Here is a 15,801-nt window from a genome sequence, read left to right on the forward strand (position 1 = left end):
TGTATACTAATTTGAGTTGGTTTAATAATGGAAGAAATAAGCCACTGTTAACTGCTATATAATTATTATCATAATAACTTGTATGCATCAAAATAACATTATGCTGCTTTGTAGAATGGCTAGTCCTATTTTTAAAGCGAGTAGAGGTGAAACAGTTAGTTGTTTGGCATAACATTAATCTGCAACAACTGGATACTGGATTCATCTTTTGTATTTTTGTTTTTTAATAGCAAATATTCCATAAAGTCAGGACTGGTTTGAGCCTCTGTAATGTGAATATCTGATGAGTCTTTTTTGATAGTTAACTTAATGTTTTGGGGTTTTGAATTGTTGGTTGGAAAAAATGTCAACTTGTGGTCTGGGAAATTGTAATAAGCATCTTTCATTTTCTAACATTGTATACACCAATGATTAATTCAGAAACTAATCTACTGACTAATCCTGATATTGTTCCTTTTGAATGAACAACAATGCTAACTGCAGCTTTTCTTTTTTTGATAAGTACTCTGATTCAACTACAGTTTATGATCATTAATCCTCACTTTGTATATGCAGGATCAATATTACAGCGGAGAACAAGGCAGCATGCCACCCCAACAGTTATTGTCTGATCAAAATGGTCCTTTAATTGGGAGCACTGTTGTAATTGTTTAGAAATGGAGCACTATCAAACAGCGGTTTACAATCCCCTCCTCAATGCTGAGCTGATGTGGCGGCCAATGCAACTTTCATAGGATCCCTGATTAAAAACTGCTCTGCAGTCCCTTGCCTCCTGACCCTTCACCCTGGCTCCACTCCATCTCAAAGCTTGGGAAATTAATTAAAATTTCACAGAGATGGTATCGCATCGCATCTCCAATGAAGGTGTGGGGGTGGTGGGGTGAGGAAAAAAAAAAAATCAATCAAAATCATCTCCATCTACTCCCTCCACCAGTTGTCTTGAAGGCAGGAAGGAGTCACAAGATGGCCACGGAGGCACTTCCTGTGAGAGAATTGAGTGCTTCCTGTGCCAGAGGGCCCGACAAACTTTACTAAATAATGTCATCAATCATGGCACTGGCTCACTCTCACTGCCCCACAAGGAGAACCAACACACAAATAATTATACATTGTAATTTAGCCCAGAGGAAAGTCTGTCCCTGCTCTCTTCTTTTCCCCAGTGAGAAGCAAAATATTGCCCCCCCTTACTCCTCCTTTCTCCCTTTACACAACAATAAAATTACATTTGCATTAGCTGTGAGAGAATTTGGTTGGATGATTTATTGAAGCAATCAACACTACACTGGCCAATCCCCGGTCCTCTCACTGAAAGAGAGAGAGAGAGAGAGAGAGAGAGAGAGAGAGAGAGAGAGAGAGAGAGAGAGAGAGAGAGAGAGAGAGAGAGAGAGAGAGAGAGAGAGAGAGAATGTGAGAATGTGAGAATGTGTGTGTGTGTGTGTGTGTGTGTGTGTGTGTGTTGTAGTGATTGGGTGGGGTAGCATGGAGCTCAGAGAAAGGAAGAAATAGCTTGGGCTGGGGACCAAAGGGGGAAGCGAGGCATGAGCTGTGCAGCAGAGCAATCACCAAGATTCTGCCTTTGATTAGATTAGCATTAAACAACACCCTGACAGATATGACAAATAGGTGCATTAGAGCCTGTCATTCTTCTCTCTTTGGTTTTCTATCTAGCTTTCACTCCTGCTATTCCTTCGTCTCTGGACATTATGGGGCTCACATTCCCTTCGAGTGTCCCACTAGCCCAAATCCATGCGCGGCCACTGACAACCAAGCAGATGTGTAATCTGACTGTATTACCTTTTTAGAGAAGAAACGAAGTGAATAATGGGATTCAAACAGGGCAGAGGGGTTAAAAGGGGGAGAAGGTGGAGGGGGAAAAAAATGCTGGATGACAGGTACTATTTCTTTCGAAAATAAAGCTGATAAAAAAAAAAGCAGAGCGCAGTAGTGAGAGGTGTGTCATTAATCAGGTGTGTTTTTGTATTATTGGAGATTTTTCATGAGGTGCTTTAAATGGTGAGGACAAAAACAACCAAAAGCCAGAGGGGAGTTATTATCTGTTGTCCTTGTCACTGTGTATATTTGAGGGCAACTGACAAACAGTTGTGCATTTACAAGTAAATATGAAGTACTGTATTTAGGTTCACACACAGCCATCAGTAGCTTCATGTCATTTAATGCTAATCAGCCATCGTGGAGTGATCTATCGACATCTCCGATCATCGATCTGCCCACGCCTGCTTATGATCCCTGAATTAGTATTCATGAATCCGGCAGCAGCTAAATAAACTTGGCAACAAAACACCCACAAGACAACAGAGAAGAGAAGGATAATCAATGCAAAGCACCATCAAATCTACATTATCCCTCCTCATCAGTTTGGTCGAGGCCACAAGGGCCAGCCTTCAGGTCAAAGGTGACACGGACAGGTCGGCCACCCTTGACCCTCAAACCAATATTTGTGGCGAAAGATGCCTTCTCTCCGGTTTCTCTGTCTTTACACGGGGATGGGGTGAACGTGGAAAGGTGCACAAGGTAGTGTGGAGGAAAGATAAGGCTCTAGATGGCTCACTGTGGACTGTGGATTTACTGCACTTAAGGTGAGCCTAATCAGGAGGGAAGGTGGAAGACAAGGATAAGAAAAGATAAAGATGCCAGACTTGCCTGTGAACACAGAAGCATGACGAGCTCCACTACTGAGCTGCTGGACTTCATACACACCAGGCCTGGGGAAATACAAAATGAAGGGAGTCAGAATAAACAATTAATTTTTTTTTTTTTTAATTTCATGAAGCTTCTTTGGATTATTGTGGAAACATAAATGTACACACACAGACGCACAAACAGACTGGGATTACCTAACAATGTGCCATCTGCAAGGGAGCAGCTAGTATTGATGGGCCTAATGAGCTGACATGATGTTACTGTAAACTAATACATATTTGGGCCTTGTATTACAGGCCTGACTTGGCCAGCATATGTCCCATTGATCCCTAATGGCGATCCCTCGGCTTTTAGAGGGCAGGGGGCCACTAGAGTGTCCAAAGTGTGCTGTAGAGGCACAGACGGTAAGAAGGCAGAGTAGCCTTTGGTCTTTCAGTTGCTCTTCATATGACATGGACACACATGCATACAAACACAAATGCATGCACAAGCACATACACACACACACACACACACACACACACACACACCTCCCCCTGCCTTCTCTTCAGGCCCCCCTGCAGCTATCAATCAACTTTCCATTTTGTTTGGTGGCAGCAGACATCCCAAACACTGCTATTAGTGGCCTGGCCTCTGACCTGGCCCCCTGGAAACCTTCAGCACAGCTACCAGCTCTTGCCTCAACGTACACTCATCATAGTACTGGATTAACAATAGCCTGGAGATGTTATTGCATTTAAATGAGAACAGCATTTATGGGATGCACCATCCTCTAGATTTGCAAGGACAGTCACGGCAATGTCATGACATCTTCAAACAAAAAAGAAAACGCTCAGTAAACGAACAGTGGGGACAAGTGTAGCCAGTCCATGTGTGTCCAGACTGTGTCTCTATGATGTTGAACTTACTCGTGCCCTCAATGAGGAGCTCTTGTCCGTGGCTGCCCAGCAGGGTCCGAGAGAGGAAGGGGGCAAAGTCCACAAAGATCTCTCTCAGCAGAGGAGCCGCTTTCTCCAGAGCATGTTCCAGACGCTCTGAGATACTAAATATGTAGGAAAGAAAGCCAAACAGCACATGAACACACACACAGTACAAGAAGAGTAAAACAAAAATTGGCATGCAACTCTGAATAAATTCTAGAAATTGCCAAATGTAAAAAAATAACATCAGTAAAATGTCTGTTTTTTAATGTGTTGGGGGGGGGGTTTGGAATTAGCACAAAGCGACAATCAGTGAATGTGCATAAAAAACTGATTGTGTGTGCTCCGGTGCATAAAGAGGTGATAGTGTATATGTGTATGTGTGTGTGAGTGAAAGAGAGAGAGAGAGAGAGAGAGAGAGAGAGAGAGAGAGAGAGAGAGAGAGAGAGAGAGAGAGAGAGAGAGAGAGAGAGAGAGAGAGAGAGAGAAGAGAGAGAGAGAGAGAGAGAGAGAAAAGAAGATGAATCACCTCATATTGGGGGCTGTGTTCTGGGTCACAGGGGAGAGTGGGGGGACAGATGGCAGGCTAGCGCTGGCTGGAACCTGGCCGCCTGCTACAGGGAGAAACCAAAGAACTCTGTTATTAGTCTGGATGTTGGACAAGAATAGGACGCTGCACGCACACACACACACACACACACACACACACACACGCTGACACAAACTTACACACACACACACACACACACACACACACACACACACAGCAATTCATTATACAGCCAGGGTAGCACATAAACCTGTAAGAAAACATGCCTTTTATGAAATAACACAATGGTCACCATTCAAATGTATAGAAAAGAGGGATTTATGGTCAAATAGGGACAGTGGGGGTACAAGTATAATTTTATGGTAAGATAGTGGATGATGTACTCTGAGCACAATATGTCCATCATGAGGTTTTCATGATGGAAACCTTTAAGCTGTACACTGAAAGGCTGATAAGGTTTCACTGTCAGCTGTAGTCACACTTTAAACAGGGTGATCATATCTGGACGGTGTTTTTTAAGATGTCAGCCATACATAAAACACATGCACTACGTATAAACACACACACACACACGTATGTATTTGTTCTAAATACTGTGAATGTAATATTTGAAGTGTTACACCTGTGTTGGAATGTGAGATGATAAATAATAGCTGCTTTTTTTTTCCAGTTGTTTTTGCTCATAAAGTCATTACATACCAATTTACCCCTCTGGACTGTTTTTGTGACTGTTTCATTGTACAACTAAAAGGTGCTTTACGACTTCATTCTGGAGACAGAGGAGCACAAGGTACAAAGTCCATGTTTGATTGATCTGGCAGTATATTTGCTTCCCTATGGCTCATAAATAAGCTAATGCCCAGCTGAATATGGAGGAGGGGGATTCCTCTGGTGTTTCAGCGAGCTTGTTTTTCCAGCCAGGACAGTCTCCAAGCAGGGATAACTCTTAAGGAATGACAGACAGTGCAATGAGGGCTGGAATGTGTGTGTGTGTGTGTGTAAGGTGTTAAGCAGCGCCATGTGGGCCTGGTGAGAGTGTCCCTCTCAAGCTGAAATAGCTCCTTCAAACCAAAAAAACGAGTGAATGAACGTCTCCATTAGTCCTCCCACTGCTCCACTAAAACACACACACGCACTCACACTCACAAAGCACATTTAGTCCACACTGCTTACTGACACCAGAAACAGATGCATATAGCTTTAACAGTTATTATTCACATGCACACACCACACACACACACATACTCCAACCTGATTCTACGGTAAATGCAATATCTCATAAAACCCACACCCCCCTCTCTCATGTCACTCCCTCCTTTCTTAAACACACACAGACTCCTCAGTGAAAAACCTTACACACATTTATAGAGTCACACATGCAGAAAGGCGACAAAAAAACATAGGAGAGCTTATAAAGTTGTGATTAAAAATATAAAGGTATGACTTTAATTATTTTATTAATTCAACTTAATTCATCCTTGTATCAGAGATCACTGTTATATAACATTTCTTGAGCCCAATGTTTACTCGACAAAAACTATTTTTTACTATCTTCACATTTATATTTACACCTGTTATATTCATATATTTTTTTAGAGTCTAAATGTTTTGTTTTGGATTTTTTTTTATATTCTATAAAGCCAAAGCCAAAGATGTTAATGTAATTACAACTGAATTAGTGTAATTGTAATGTTTCCTGCTGTCTCTCCAGCCTGTGGTAACTGGATTACATTGTGCAAACACAGCAACATTATTCTGCCAGATGCACAAAGAGGCACAATCTCTAAATAAATATTGACTTTTTCTTAGCAGACTCATCCAGGGTACGACTTAGCTGCCCTCGCAGTAACACTGCCTCTTCAGTATTTGAGATTCTGCATGTACGTGTGTGTGTGTGTGTGTGTGTGTGTGTGCACGCACACTCACAAGCTGCGGAGTCCGTGGAGGTGCTCTGGGCGGCGGCGTCCGAAGATACCACAGCAACACTGTCGATAGGTGTCCCAGCGGACACAGAGGTAGCACTGGCTGCTGGGACAGGAGTGGTAGTGCCTGAAGATGGCATCATGCCGGCTTTCTTGGGCGCAACGACAACACTTCTGTAGAGGGAAAAATTATTACTTGTATTGTAACCCTGACAAAACTTTTGTAAGGAAATGCAGTTCACAACAACCTTCCCTAGACGTGTACATGTACACAGTTTGACTGGACAAACACCAACTCTGTCTGGCAGGGTGACAGAGCAACTTTTCTGACAACAATATTTTAAAATGTCACATTTATCTTGCCATAGACCCCTGGAACACCTGCAGCCTTTCATCTGGACTAATGTGCTAATTGTTTACTAGCCTTATGCCGTATGAAAAAAAAACGTTTGTTTTGCTTGTTGGTCTTGGTATTACACTAAGAGCAGAGAGAACTCTCTCTAGGAAAAAGTCTCTCTTGGTATCTCAGGCTTCCTGGGAAATGCTTCATGTGGCAGGAATCAAACATTGATCTTACATGCACAGTGGGAATATATCAGTAGGTATTGTTACCTGTCACACTAAGACTTTCATTAAAATAAGAGCATTACAGCATCTGCTGCATGGACTACGTGCAAAGCACAGTTTGATACAACAGATAAATGAAGCCAGCTTTTGGTGCATATTCTCAAGTTTCACTGCACAGACAGATATTTCCTCTAACTGAATGCAATCTCTCTAAATAGGGCTGGCTACCAGTGCCAATGGGATAATCGTTTGATATGAATACCAAAAAAAATAGTTCTTTATACTTTCTTTGGAGAGCAGCTTTTCTACAAATTGCCATTTTCAAATTAAGAAAATATAACTTCTAATTGATTCAGTGTTGAATTGATTCAGTATTAACATACTGTTAGCAGCTGTGCTTTGCAGAAATAAAAAAACTTTTTAAACTTAAAGTAACTTCAATAAATAAACAAAAAAAATTTTTAAATATATATTAAAAAAAAATGATGCCCATTTTCAAAACTTAATGTACATCTTTGTTACTATGTTATTAAGTATTTTGGTTTGATTTGCAGACCAAGCACACACACAGCTTTACATTTACTAATACCATAATTATATAAAAAAAAGTTTTTAAATCATATATTAATACTATTCTCTGATCAAACTAATCAATCCAAATATGAAAACACAGTATTGATACAACAACCCTGATATTAAAAATAAAAATAAAACATTTCAATTAATGTATATAATGATAAACTATACTGATCAAAGCTTATTTAAAAATTATTATAAATCATCAACGGCTACTTTACACTTTTACACACAGTTATCTGAGTAACAATAATCGCGCTTCTTTAGCTGTCCCTCGTGTAAAGTAACAGGAAGTGTTTCCCGGAGTGATGTGGCACAACGGAGCGGAGTTCAAGTCGCATCCAGCGAACAGCAGATGGGAGGAGAGCAGCATGCAGATAAGCTGTCAGTTTAAACCAGGGCTCTGACAGACCACTGGCCATATCAAAGAGAGCCTGGACCCGCTTATCAGTGCTGACATAGGGGAAGCAGGGTCTAATCACTGGCTACTGCTCCCTCTCAGAAACACAAACCAATCCAGGCTTATCAAGATATGCAAGCATGCATCAAATGCACAAAATTTAAATATGGAAAGAAAGGACTGGGAGCATACAGACAACAGGACTAGCATGCATACCTGCACGTTCCCAGAGTGAGTGTGTGAGCATGCTTTTATGCACACACGAGGGGATAGTTGAATCTAGCTCCCTGTGGTGCAGACAGGTAACTGGCAGCAGTATCAAAGGCTGTTCCGGGTTGATTTAAGGCAGCTGATCAGATCTATTAAAGTTACTGTGAATGTTAAACCCTGACAGTTGACCTTTGCTTCAAATGATCTATGATTTGAGAATAACAGAGCTGCATACGGATCCCAGTGGCTTGACAGTTTTGTTTAAAATACAAACACATACTGAGAAGGTCCAGAGTGATACATAAAAACTGAAGTAGTGATAGAAGCGAATGAAATCTGTTTTGATAGCCAGAAAGGTTGGAGATAAAAATATCTGGTAACTTTCCTTCTGTATTGATAGTGAGTGGGCTGGGTTGTGATAACAGGGAACCAAGGCGGTGCAGACGTGAAGCACCCCAGGTGTCAACAGCAGGAGACACACAGAGGACCCCTGGTGTGTGGAGGCTGGGAGTGAGTGTGAGTGTGAGTGTGTGTGTGAGTGTTTGTCCTCAAATATTTGAATATATGCACGAGTGTACAAATAAATGCATGAGTGCGCAAGTGTGTACGAGTCTGCCAGTGAACATGTACGTGTATATGTTTGGCCTTCCATCTGTTCCACAGCAAAGGCCCAGTGAATTATTCAGCAGGTCATTAGCCACACTTATCATGAGTGGGTCGCCCCAGTCGATTAATCAGCCGTCAGCGGCCCCACTCAACCCACAAACAGGGGCTCAGGGCAGTGGATGAGTTTGTGTGTGTGTTCGCTGGGCTGAGGCTGAATTATTTAAAGGCTTTAACCTACAATGGATAAGTGCAGTCAGCACCGTGATGCCAGTAATCTCCACTATATCAGGTTTTTTTTTAAAGTGCAAGAATGAGTAAGGAAGTGTCAGCGGTATGTCTGTGTGTAAAAATACCATTCTCTAGAGTATTAACCTCAGAGGCAGCTCATGGGAAGGGGGGGGGGTGGGTGTACACCCCAGCAGAGCTTTGATCTCTTTCCCCTACGTTTCAAACAACCCTGTGCAAGTAAATGTTAAAAATGTTATTCACTGACCATACACACAGACACATTTGCACACACACTCTACTTTCAAATCAACTCTAATTAAGTCCATGGCATCTGACAATCTGTTGAGCTGTGATTGGACGACGATGGCTGGTGTGGGAGGGACATCACCTGGATGACATCAGTGATTTATAAGTGGAGCAACTGCAACCTGAGGGCCCACAAAGTATGTGTGTGTTGTGTGTTATGTGTGTACGCACAAAGATATTGTACATTATGTGGGAATACATGCAAGGTGTATATGTGTGTCAGAAACAAATTGGTGGCATGTTGTTTACTTAAGACAAGAGGCAATCATAAAATATGAAGCAAAGATAGAAATGTTGAAATTTTGTCTAGTAAAAGTTAGTTAAGTTTTTTTTTTAATGATGTAACTTTTAAAATATAATGATATTAGACATGTGAAACAGCCACTGACAGTCACAGAGGAGCCGCAGTTAGATGTGAGCGTGCTCTCAGTAAATCACAGCAGGTGAACTTGTGTGAACCTCTCTTTGTGTCCACAGAGCTGAACTCTTCATTTCACACAGGCTCACTTTTGCAAATTGTTGGTTAAAATATAAAAGAGAGATCTTCACTGTTTAAGTTGTGTTTGTGTCCAACATGCTAACCCTCCTCCTAAGCAGTACATTAACAACACTTAACCATCAACACAACTCATCTGTACATCAACTCTCACATGCACACATAGTCTGCTGCCAGGAATGCAAACAACTACACCATGTATATCCCTGTGTCTAACACTCACATATTCTGCTGAACCATGCAATCTAAATCACCGCCTCGTACAATGACACTGTTTAGTTCTGGTTAGTGTCAGCAAATATTTGCAGACTGGCTGTCATAACAGGGGCATGGCTGAGAAATGGATGGGAGAAATCCAGCAGGTCTCCACTGGTAAATAAATCAGGGGGGATACTTCACCCTCTGACCCACCCCCAGTTTTTATCTGGGAGATCCCTGCTTTTTACATGCAGTGGACTCGTAAATCCAGTCCTCAGGGTAAGCGGAAAGTTGCCATGTTTTGGCAGGAGATGTCAGTCTAGAATGTCAGCTCTGGCTTGCACTGGTATCACTGGGAGACTTAGTAGTTGGAGATGCTGTGCAGTGAGAGTCATTACAACAAGATAATAAACACTGTTAGAACATACCTATATACCTGCTAGGTAGAATTGGTAAGGCTAAGGACTAGAGACTGCAGGCTGATCAAGAATTGTAAACTCAAGAGACTGGAAAATAAATACAGGCTTAAAGCCAGCGAATGATATGGACAACACAGCAATTCTGACCTTGACACATCAAAATGATTTAGGGGTTTTGAACCACTGGTCTGACAAAAGAAGGAATCTGAAGTTGTCGCCATGGACTCTGGGAAATTGTGATCATCATTTTTCACTATGTTTGGACATTTTACAGACTCAAGGATTAACTGGAAAAAGAATGGCTAGATTAAAGGATAAGGCAAGTGATTGTTTATTTTCATATTGTCAAGGTATTGTCTCTGCAGCAAAAGCCTGTTAAACTGTGACTTACTCCTCTGTTCACCTCCATTGTTGCCCAAAAACTATTAACACTGTTGGTTTTGGGACGTGTTAACAATAACAAAAACAGAGAATATTTCCACCCTCATCCTTTAACTGATACTGAAAATTATCATGAGCTGCCACCCTACAAAATGTTCATGGGTGAACACTCAGAGAGGAGCGTTTGGTGAAGTTTGCCGTCTGTGCCTGGGCTGTATACCTTTCATGAAAAGGCTCCCATAGGCAGCGAGCAAGCTGTTAGTCTATGTTCTCCAGCGCTCCTGACGTCCTCTCTTCCTACTGAGTGTGCTCAGCGGACAGGAGCCAGTCTAATCCCCCTGATATGAGGAGCGCCCTGAGACCTGACAAAGCATTCCTCAGATAAAGACACGCGATCACAGAGATGCCGTGGAATTCCCACAGTTGGGGGTAGGCAGACTGACTGTGTGTGTGTGTGTGTGTGTGTGTGTGTGTGTGTGTGTGTGTAAAAGAGAGAGAAACAGAGAAATGTTTTCTTCAATACATGAGAACCTTGACTTGACATCACCCCTATGGAGACTTCTTTCTACCCCTTCTCCCATCTCTCTCCCTCTCACTTTTTACCACCCTCTCCCCTCCCTCCGCCGTTTGTCTCAGAATCAACGCTCCAAATGCAAACCAGACCGGTGACCATCCTCTCTCACCTGGGCCCGTCTGTGGCTTCAGTACCCCGCTCTGCTTTTGAAGCCTTACTCCTGACTGTTCCCCCCCGCACCTCCAGGGGTAATGCAAATTATACCGCTTTTATGCCAGAGAAAGGGGGAAACCCTTTTGAATGTTAGACAGGGAGAGACGAGCAGCAGGAGAGATGAAAAAGAAAGTCGTTAAATATCAGTGACACGGTGAAAAGAAACAGCTTCCTGCCAGCTTCGTCTCTCCATCCCAGACATGACTCCTGTTTTCCTTAAGACAGGTTCTTTGAGAGGCCGTTTGCTCGGGATGAGGACTTGCATCGACAGCTAAGAGAAAGAACAATGGGAGTAAGAGCGAAAGAGTTGGAGAGTAAGATTCCCCCGGTTCAAAACGTTTTTTGTTACAGAATGTTTTTTCAAGATCCAACAAAGCCTCCTCGGAGGATACCAAGCTGAGATGTCTTCAAGGTCTGACTTTGAAAAGTACCCTGCAGTTATGTTGGGATAAATGGCATGAAACTGTCAACTGGGAAGCTTGAGAGTCACTAGAGTATTCACCATATGGGCTCTTGAGAAACTGATGAAGCTGTCAGGACTACACCCATGTCAACAACAGGGGAATTTCCGCCCACATTTATTTCCCACAGTCACCAATATGCACAGCAGAAATATACTGCCACACTATTTCTAGGAAATCTGATATCTGTGTGTCAAGCCATGTTTGAATCAGAGCCCTCACCTATCAAATGAGCTGAACTTTTGCGATGATTCTCTGGCCGCATCGCCCACACTTCCGAGAAACGCTGGTGGCAGCAGACTTGGGTCCACCATGATATCATCATTTGGAGGACTCACGAGACTGCGCAGAATGTCCTTCACATTCTTGCCCTTTGAATCAGCCGGTCTGACCTCAGACGACAGTGTGGACAAGGCCTCTGAGATGGCGTCTGGACCATGAGTCACGCCAGAGGATGACAGATCTGCCTCGCTCGCAGCAGCTGAGGTGTGGTCATCACCGATGCCAGAGTCATAGCGCCGGAGAGAAACGCCGTTCTCTACTTCCAATCCACCAGAAATGGCACCGCTATCTGAGAAGACACAAATAATCATGAAGAAATGTGAGCAATAAAGAATCATCATGAGAGATTAATAACAACAGTGGTTCCCAACCATGCAACTGGGACACAAAGGGTTGCAAGATGATAAACTGGCTTGCAATAAGGGAAAAACTAAATACTGCAACATAAAATTATGTTGTTGGGAAGGGAAAATCACTCTGATTGTAATTGTAAGTTAGAAACACTGGCTTTGTATTTAGTCACAAGCAAAAGAAATGCTGGAAACCAAAGCATTCCAGCACACAGTAGATAAATACTTCAGATGAAACTTTTTTCCTTAGACTTATTGTACCTGTGCTCCTGGCAGACTGAGATCGTTGAGGGTGTTTCTTGTCATTGTGGGGCTCCAGGATGTCACGGTACTTGGACACCATGAGGACTGAGATGAAGTACACCACAGCAAGAGCCAGAAACTGAGCCTGCTTACTGTCCTCCTGGAACAAACAACATACACTAAACGATCTGTCTGTGTGTGTGTGTGTCTGTGTGTGTTCTTCAGGAAACAGTGATAGCTGAGTTATTTCATTGGTGTTATGTGTATACAACACGTGATGTGGTTGATGTGATCTCACAATATCTCTGAAGACGACAGCCCTGAGGCGGTTAATGTCCATGTCCTGGAGCAGCCGGTCCAGATCTCTGACTGGAGACATTCCACCTGTCACTGCATCAACAGGACTCTGCGTGTGTGCATGAAAATCAGACCATTACCACATGTTATTGTCTAACAGTAAAGGCCAAAAAAGCACATGCATTTCTATACCAATCAGGATGTTTAGCAATTCATGTACACTTCATGGAGTAGGTTAAGGTTTCACAGCTTAGGGAAGCAGTTCCTCCTGGGATCATGTCCTTAACATAATGGCTTTTCTATAGAGCCACTGCATTATAAATGAGCTTTAACACCCGGTTCAGGGAAGAACAACATGACTTTACTGGAAGTCACTGTATCAAATCAAAGGGGCAATGACAAAAACCTAGTCTAGTGTAACAAATAGCAACCAGTGAGGTAATATAATAAGACATGAGCTAATGCAATAACACTAGGTTGTTGTTGGTGAACAGGACAAAGGACAAACCGCGTCTGGTTTACTGGTGAGTACAGGAAAAGGACAAAAGGAGGATGTGACTGTTTTCAAGTGTCTATGAAAAAAAAAAAACAACAAACAAAAAAAAAAAAACACACAAAAGGGAAACCAATAAGGATGACCAGTACTAGAGTGAGAGCTGATTCCTGAGATTTACAACGTTATTTTGCATTTTGAGTAGAAAATAAAAATGACAAGACAATAAAGTGAGGACATGATCTGTATGACTTGCCTGTGCAGAGGCAGACTTGGCTGTTCCAAGCACAGTGCTGGGCATGGCTGTGTAGTTGGAGGCTGAGCCTTCTGTGCCATGCTTAAACTGGGCTTGCTGACACTCCAGACAGTTTCTCACTGCCATTGCACACACTGGGGAAGGACAGAGGGAATGATGTGATGTGACAACATATAAATAAAGTCACTTTCAGAGAACTAAGTAGTAGGATTATGCTGACATTGATTCTGAAAAGATGACACCCACAGCAAATGCATAAAGAAAAATGAGAATCCAGCTGGAAAACTGAGAAAACCACAAGAGGAGCAGCTGAGAGAGACAAAAACAAAGGAGAAAAAGTGGGGCCACAACAAGGTCAGTGCTCTGGCCAACTCTGGCAGCATCATTCACTCTTCCCTGCTCCACCTCTCCCCCCAAGGTCGTAGTGCAAGGGTGCGCTCTTGAATCACATCCACTGTGCAGCTCCCATAACAAATGACACTGCCAGGGTGTGCACATGCTGAGTAGGCAGCAAGATACATCCTTCGTCGCAAAAAATATCTTGTGGTCTGACAAGTTTAGGTGGGTTCAAAACTGGCACACTTACCATTTGTAATCTAATGTACTGCTCTCCTGTCTGAGCCCCTCCCAACCCCCCACTGTTCTATACTTGACAACTGACAAATGTTAACTCTGAGCCATTTAGATTACGAAGGAGGGAATTATTCCGTCTGGAAATGGGCTCGCTTTTTCCATTAGGACTACTCTTTCATACGACCATTTATAAAAAGAGGGGGGAGGGAGGGGTGGAGACGCTAAAACCTTGTTACAGTCTTCCAAAATCAGATTAGGTGCCAGCAATGGGGAGCGCATACCTCATCAAATATTCATTTCATAACGGCTGCTTTCTAAAACTGGACCTGTGTTACGGTGGCATCGCTTTCCTGCACAAACGCAACAGCAGCAACAGTAGCTGGATAATATCTGAGAGAAGAAGTGCTCTTTGTAGAACATGTTTGCATTTTGACAGCCTTTTTGTATGAAACATTCACTCTAATGCGCATCTAAAAGCAAAAACGGATACCTGCATATGCATCATTACATATATAGAACAAAGCATGACAAAATTATTTAAATCAGTGCATAAAGGATTGCACCACTTCCAAGCAAGTGTGTGTGTGTACTGTGTTGATCTGTGTTTGCTGAAAAGGTTCACCATAGAAAATTAATAATGTAAGAATTTCAATATCTTTTATTCAGCTAGAGCGAGGCTTGGCTTTTGATGCTGTCAGAGGAAACTTTAATAGCCTGGAACAGGAGCCAGAGAAAGGCCTCGGGCTACGCTGCAGTACAGTACAGCCAAGGCCATTATGGATAACTCACTACATCATGATAGCAGCCATTTTAGAGTGTTGCCATGCAGAGGGGTTATAATAACAAGATAAGAGAGCGCTGATACGAGCAGAGTGAAAGAGGCGAGGGGATGAGAGCAGCACGGGGAGATGAAGAGGAGGACGGCAGAGAGGAAAGAGAGAATACAGAAGGGAGGGTCAAAAAGGCTACAGGGAGCCATGACTGGGGCTTATACCAGAGGCTACTGCCGGCTGATATGAGGTGGATCGATGAACAGATGAGGACAGAGGGCTTAGTAAGAGGAGGAGATAAAAGAAGGAAGTTCAGTGAGTGGACACAGATGAATAGAAAGACGGTTAAACATCTGGAAACTCTGCAAGGTTAAACAAAAGAAAAAAGAAAAAAAAAAATGGGACAAACAAGGGGAAGAATGGATGAGATACCGAGACGAAGGCACTGTCGGAGGATGCCTCCTGACGACATGTTTTTCTCCGCTTCTATCTCTGTGAAGTTGAGGGAGCTGGCAAAGATGAGAACATCCACGAGGTTGATGAGGCGCTGTAGGAAGGTGACTGAAGCCTCCACTGCCAGGCCCTGGGATGGCTCAATGTTCTCCAGTTCATGCTGGTAGCAGAGGGAGGAAAAATTATCACACAAATTAATGGATATGTAATCACAGAAGTAGCTAAGTTAAGTGGGCACTGCCTGTAAGAATAATTACCTTTATATTAAAAGAAATACATTATGGAGAAAAAAAAAGAAAACAAGACCTTTATTTTAATGTTATGTTATTTATTCAATGGTATAAAGTAACATTACTTTGGGTTTAAAGCAAGTAAATAACAAATAATTAAATCACTTTTTTTTCTTCAAACTCTTTTCTAAGTATTGATGTCTTAATGATTTTATGCATTCTATGT

The 15,801-nt window shown here is 42.5% G+C and overlaps 1 protein-coding gene across 7 annotated transcripts in view; it reads right to left on the reverse strand.

Moving 5' to 3' along the window:
* Window positions 1–15,801, reverse strand: part of lrba (LPS-responsive vesicle trafficking, beach and anchor containing) — a 183,128-nt gene that overhangs the window by 114,233 nt on the left and 53,094 nt on the right. For 2 of the 7 annotated variants that reach the window (XM_071503550.1, XM_071503547.1), the window contains exons 25-33: window positions 15,325–15,505; window positions 13,550–13,683; window positions 12,802–12,909; window positions 12,522–12,663; window positions 11,851–12,199; window positions 6,052–6,227; window positions 4,111–4,195; window positions 3,570–3,703; window positions 2,662–2,723 (exon numbers count right to left, since the gene is read on the reverse strand). In XM_071503550.1, the coding sequence (XP_071359651.1) occupies window positions 2,662–2,723; window positions 3,570–3,703; window positions 4,111–4,195; window positions 6,052–6,227; window positions 11,851–12,199; window positions 12,522–12,663; window positions 12,802–12,909; window positions 13,550–13,683; window positions 15,325–15,505 (1,371 nt within the window). The remainder of the gene's footprint in view (window positions 1–2,661; window positions 2,724–3,569; window positions 3,704–4,110; window positions 4,196–6,051; window positions 6,228–11,850; window positions 12,200–12,521; window positions 12,664–12,801; window positions 12,910–13,549; window positions 13,684–15,324; window positions 15,506–15,801) is intronic. The other 5 variants (XM_071503553.1, XM_071503551.1, XM_071503548.1 and 2 more) reach the window with 4 other exon arrangements.

Source organism: Trachinotus anak, unplaced genomic scaffold (genome assembly GCF_046630095.1).
Source record: "Trachinotus anak isolate AG129_WGS33_773 ecotype Australia unplaced genomic scaffold, CSIRO_AGI_Tana_v1 ptg000019l, whole genome shotgun sequence".
Classification (NCBI taxonomy): domain Eukaryota; kingdom Metazoa; phylum Chordata; class Actinopteri; order Carangiformes; family Carangidae; genus Trachinotus; species Trachinotus anak.